At 36.3% G+C, this 6,354-nt stretch overlaps 1 protein-coding gene across 1 annotated transcript; it reads left to right on the plus strand.

The window, feature by feature from the left end:
• The first annotated feature begins 591 nt into the window (after positions 1-591).
• LOC149575832 (ADP/ATP translocase 1, mitochondrial-like) lies at positions 592-6,354 on the plus strand. The gene is made up of 4 exons (XM_089815632.1): positions 592-659; positions 4,605-5,120; positions 5,233-5,604; positions 5,836-6,354. The coding sequence occupies exons 2-4, from the start codon at positions 4,623-4,625 to the stop codon at positions 6,130-6,132; spliced, it is 1,167 nt and encodes a 388-aa protein (XP_089671758.1). The 5' UTR covers positions 592-659; positions 4,605-4,622; the 3' UTR covers positions 6,133-6,354.

Consider the following 6,354-nt stretch of genomic DNA (forward strand, 5'->3'; position numbering starts at 1 on the left):
TTTTTTAAGCAAATTTAAATGTCATGCCCATGAGACCGCTCCCCTTTAAATGTTTCTAAAAAAGCTCAGTAGCACCCACTCTATTTTTAAGCAAGCGGGTGCCCATGGGACCCCAACCTTACATATAGTTTTCTATTAGCATAATCGTTGCACACCCTTCTAATGCAAGTCAAGACTTGCATATACTTTTATATTAGCATGATCTTTGCACACCCTTCTAATGCAAGTGCTCACTTACATGTACATAAACGTTCCACAACCTTCTAATGTTAGTGCTAATTAGACTCAATCTTCGAAACAAATAAATTTAGAAAATGCATACAAAGGAAATGTTAAAATTCCCAATTAGAAATATAAAACTTAAAAAAATAAGCAAAAAATTTCTGCTAAGAACGGTTGGTCCAACTCCTAAAAACTAATGGACCTACTCCTAGTCACATGGAAGACATCCGTTGGAAAACTAATTTTAAGAACCGAATTAGGGAAGAAAGAAAAATACAAATATTAAAAAATGAAATGCAAATCTCTAGGGTTAGTGGGAGTGCTTCTCGTTGATCGGTTTAAATACAGCCTACGGTCAGCGTTTCCTCGATCAGATTGTATTTTGCGCGTTGCTCTCCTCCTTTCATGCGCGGTTTGGCGTAGGCTCTTCACAACAGGTACCCATCTCTTCCACATTTTTATGCTCTCTCGCGGGATTGACCTTTTGTCTGTTAATGGTAGAGAAAGGCTACTTAGGGTTTGTGTATTTCTTATCAAGCGTCGTCAGTTTCTGTTTTTGTTGAAAGGACACATTGTCAATGGAAGAAATGAATGATTTTCTAGTGGTTTCATGAAAAATAGTTTCTCAGGGCTTCAGATCTATTACAATCCTTTCCGCGCCTTCTTTATTTTCGTTTGGAAACATAACGTTTTCAGTCCTTATATTAGGAGACATCTCTATCCGTTTTTACAAGGAATTTTAGTTTGCGATCTGAGATCTAAGCGATTATTAGTTCGCGATCTGTCATCAATCCTTATGAAAGGGATGTTTGATTTAAATTGTTCTCTGAATATAGTAACATGCTCATCAAAGTTCACCTAGGACGAATATTAAATGCTAAAAATGAATATTTAATAAATCTGTTAGGGCAGTATAAATAAATCAAGCATATTATAACGATTTAGGTCGTCACTAGTTGTTTTGGTGTGGTCAATGGTCCATTCAAGTGATTTGGCTTATAATTGAAACACAAAGCGGGTTGTATATTCGCATCAAGGCATTCTTGTATGGGATCTACAGAATTTGTTTTCCATGGATTTTTTAAATCGGGATCGCATATGCTTCTGTATGTCTGTAATTATGTCTTAATTAGTTTAGTATAGTTTTGCTTGAAAGGTTGCATATTTTTATGATATTTGCCCTTCATTGTTTGGTGGGGGCGGGGTTTTTTTTCCCGTAAAATGACTTTTTCAAAGGGATTGCGTAAGGAAGCCGTTGTTTCTGCTCAAATGCTTGTTGGTTGATGCATTTTAGCACCACCAAAAAGGTTCTCCAAAACACTACGACACATTTTTAAGTATTTGTCCGAAATCATACATATAATTCTGTTCATTTTTCCTCCAAACTATGCATGTATAATCATCTGGTTATTTGTCAATCTGTAATCTCAGGGCTTTTTTTTTTCACAATTCAATTTTGGTTTGATTTTAAAAATTAGAATTTCTTTTCTTTGAAAAAGCTGGTTATCCGAATTGTTGGTTCAAATTTTTATGTGTTGTCTATGTTTTTTTTTATTAGTATTCTACAGAAACATCAGGTTTAACAGTCTTATGTTACATTCAATAATTTTTCAATGTTATTGTCAAATTGTCTTTTGTATTTTGCCTTTTGTGGTTTTCCAATAATTATTTGTAATGAAATTTCAATTCATTCTCTTTTACATAGAAGCAAATATCTCTCAGTTAAGAAGAAAAATCTGCCACTGTTAAAAAGTTAAATGCATTTGGACAGTATATTGATAAAGAATCTAACCTATGATTTGTGCAATGTGGATTTTCTCATTATTTGTGAATACAGTGTGTTGCACAGAGCATACGGCATCATGCTTTAATGATAACTAGATGTAAATATTGATCCTCCTCTATTTTTTGAGCTTATTGCTTTTATTGTTCCCCATGTCTTCTTTTTTACCTTTGAGCTTAATAATGATTTGTATCTCCTCTAGATAATTTGTAATAAAAATATTAATATTTCGGCGGGGTTGCAAGACTCTAGCTTTATTATGTTTTAAATTGGGGGAAAAATATTTCCATTTCTTGTATCGGTATGTGGAGTAGAGTAGTCGGGGATGTTTCTTTGCTGATGACGAGCGAGATGAGATGAAATGGGCTCTTGTATTGTACGACAGTTTTGATCTGTAATGGTTTATGTATGGTTGCAGCCTGCTGATATTAAAGAGCCGTCGCTATTATTTTTTACCCGTAGGTGGCAATTGTGCCTAATTTTTTATTTCTAACTAGGTGATTTCACTATGCTGTCCAAACCACAGTTAAAAACATTGTGAAGAAATTGATATACCAGTCAGTCTTTCTGTGTACAAGTTAATTGGCAAATTACTTCCCAAAAAGTCAGCTGTGTCATTATGATTTTTATGGTTGAAACTTGAAAGAATTGTGATGAACCTGGTAAATCTGTGTATGTTTTAGGTTTCCAAATTAATTGTCAAATAACTAGCCAAAAACTAATCTGTAGTTGCATAAGTCAAATCTGTTAAAAGCATTTGATCATGATCTCTCCACTTCTGTCTGTTTTATCAAGGCAAAAAATAACGAGTTTTCTGGGACTATGATATGTATGGATGACCTTCATAAAATATCAAGATAAATGATTTGAATTATGGTATATCACTGTGAGTTGAACTTGTATTTTGATCTATAAATAAAGGAAAAACTAATATGACCCAAGTTACTGGGTTGTGTTCATGTTCAGGCTTGGTTATGGGTGTTGGTGTGTGTATGTGAAATGTGGTATTTTTGTTTTTGTTGATCTCCTGTATAGGAACCATGAAGAAATCATCCACATTGTTTATTTGTCATATTTGGAAGACAAATTATAAATGGCCTTTTTGTACTAAATTAATAAATATTTCATGCTGTTTGTGAACTTAATATGACTTACTGAATAAACCCTTAACAATTTTAGTCCTGCATAATTTATTATTTCCTGCTTGTGAGGAATGACACCTGATGCACAGCGCACAGCGCCAGGTAGTTAGCAACAATAGGGATCTCCTGTATAGGAACCATGAAGAAATCATCCACATTGCTTATTTGTCATATTTGGAAGACAAATTATAAATGGCCTTTTTGTACTAAATTAATAAATATTTCATGCTGTTTGTGAACTTAATATTACTTACTGAATAAACCCTTAACAATTTTAGTCCTGCATAATTTATTATTTCCTGCTTGTGAGGAATGACACCTGATGCACAGCGCACAGCGCCAGGTAGTTAGCAACAATAGGGAGAGATTGAAGGATTTCTAAGTCACGGGTAAACATAATGGTATCCCGAATAACATCATTTATTTAGAGAGGGCATGTTTTCTGAGTGCGGTTATTTTGAGCATATTTTTTGGTTTTAGTATGGGGCCAAATCAAGTATTATTCATATGTACCGGCAGGTTCCCCTCTCAAGTTGTCCTGGAATCTGTACTAGCTACAAACTGGTCACAGAGTCGGCCCAGGGAAATCACCAACAACATAGGTTATAATTTATGCCTTGTAAATTGAATTTAGTGCGTCTTCTATACTTTTACCCTAAGTTACCTATTAGGGTTTCGGTTCGGGTACAGATACGGGGATATGGGGTTTGGGTATGTGGGTACGGTATGACAAATTTTCCTCCCTTGCGGGTTTGGGTTTGTCCATATATGTATGCATGTACGTATGCTGAAACATCTAAGTTACAAATATTAAAGAAGAGTGATACTCATAAATTCATAATGGCCAATAAAGTTACAAATTAATTAATTGTATTACTGATATAGTTTCAGATTACATGCATTGGCAATTGACATCAACATGGACATGATCAACAGATATAACTATTGGCTGGCTTTTACAAATCTATCAAGTCATGTCCTTAGATCTACAAAAAAAAAAAAATCAATCCCTGATCTTCAAATGAATCGAAGTAGGATTTTGTTCACTACTGTCATAAACCAAGGGCACTAAATAGAACAATTTTGGCTTGAATAATATTACCAAGCTGTTGCAAGACGGTATCTAATGGTGATGGAAAAAACTTCTGATGAACAAATCAAAAATACATACATAAACTGACCTACCACCCTGGGGTACTTCCTAGATGTCCAGGTTCACTGTAGGTCTTTCACAGAAGGACCCACAGAGAACCCGTGAAGTACCAGTACCAGGACCAAGGCCTAAATAGAAGAATCTGGGAACTGAGCTTTTACAATTAATGTGGGGTAATAATGTTTTGAAATTTTGTTTGGGCCTGTGAATGAATCTGTTTATAGCCATGCACCAATTTATGCAGGTTTTCTATTGACTATGCCTATAGTTGGTTAATTGTGCTTGTTTTTATTTTGGTTTGCAGCATTGATATCAGGTCATAATGTCAGAGCGGCACCAGTTTCCATCAGTTGCGCAAAAGTTATCTGGTCAAACATTCCTCGGTTCAAGACCTTCACCAAACTGGTATGTTAGCCAGAATTCCTTACTCCGTCCTCAGGGACAGCTATCAACTCCTGTGCAGGGTTATGGTGGTTCACAGAGTGCACTTTTGCATGCATCTAAATGGAGAAATCTGACTGTGGCAACTCCAAACCTTTCACCAGTTTATGTTCCAGCACCTTCAGAGAAAGGTGTGAAAGGTTTCATGATTGATTTTTTGATGGGTGGTGTCTCTGCTGCTGTTTCCAAAACGGCAGCTGCCCCCATTGAACGAGTCAAGCTGTTGATTCAGAATCAGGATGAAATGTTGAAGTCTGGTCGACTCTCTGAGCCATACAAAGGCATTGGAGATTGTTTTGGTCGAACAGTCAAGGATGAAGGTATCATTGCATTATGGAGAGGAAATACTGCCAATGTCATTCGCTATTTCCCCACTCAGGTACATTTTTGTTACCACTTTATCTTGCAAGCTGATATTGTAATTCTATATTGTAATTTCACGGAGGAGCCAACATATTTTCCAGATCTAAATCTGATGGCTTGGGTTACAGGCACTCAACTTTGCCTTTAAGGATTACTTTAAGAGCCTGTTCAATTTTAAGAAAGACAGAGATGGCTACTGGAAATGGTTTGCTGGAAATCTTGCTTCTGGTGGTGCGGCTGGTGCATCATCTCTTCTTTTTGTTTATTCTTTGGACTATGCTCGGACAAGGCTGGCTAATGATGCCAAGGCTGCAAAGAAGGGAGGAGAGAGACAATTCAATGGACTTGTTGATGTATACCGTAAAACTCTGAAGACAGATGGTGTTGCTGGTCTTTACCGTGGATTCAACATCTCATGTGTGGGGATTATTGTGTACCGTGGTCTGTACTTCGGAATGTATGATTCCCTAAAGCCGGTTGTTTTGGTTGGGGATCTTCAGGTGAGATTCCTTTTTCTCCATTCATGTTATGCACATTTGATTGTGCACCGTTCCAAGTACCCTCTACTGGTGGATTGGTGGATATTGGCAAATTTACCGTGTTCCAACTGTAGTTTTGAATTATTTCCATCATCCAGTTGTTAATATTTGAAAGTAGAATAAATAATTTGTTATCTGGACAGACATTGCATATCTAGGCATTGAATGCTATTACATTTTTACTTTTTGCAGAATAACTTCCTTGCAAGTTTTCTTCTTGGTTGGGGTATTACAATTGGTGCTGGTCTTGCTTCATATCCTATTGACACTGTACGTAGAAGAATGATGATGACTTCTGGTGAGGCAGTGAAGTACAAGAGTTCTTTGGATGCTTTTCAACAGATTTTGAAGAAGGAAGGGACCAAGTCTCTATTCAAGGGCGCTGGTGCAAATATTCTGCGAGCTGTTGCTGGTGCTGGAGTCTTGGCTGGATATGACCAGCTTCAGTTAATTCTTCTTGGAAAGAAGTATGGCTCTGGTGGAGGCTAATATTATGATGGTGATGACAAATTATTTAGACATTATTTTTTGGCGGTTTGAACCATTTTCCTGGTTCCTTATAATAAAACCATTTTGCTAAACTAATTACAATTTCCAGTACACTAGGAGCCAGTGCAAGTTCACTTGAGTTTGCCATCTGGATTTTGCAGATGGGTATTTAATCTGTTGTCAGGCGCAATATTTTCTTATTTGATATTTTGAGAAAAAATA

This window comes from Cupressus sempervirens, chromosome 2, assembly GCF_028749045.1.
Source record: "Cupressus sempervirens isolate cs-2001-9-10 chromosome 2, ASM2874904v1, whole genome shotgun sequence".
NCBI lineage: Eukaryota > Viridiplantae > Streptophyta > Pinopsida > Cupressales > Cupressaceae > Cupressus > Cupressus sempervirens.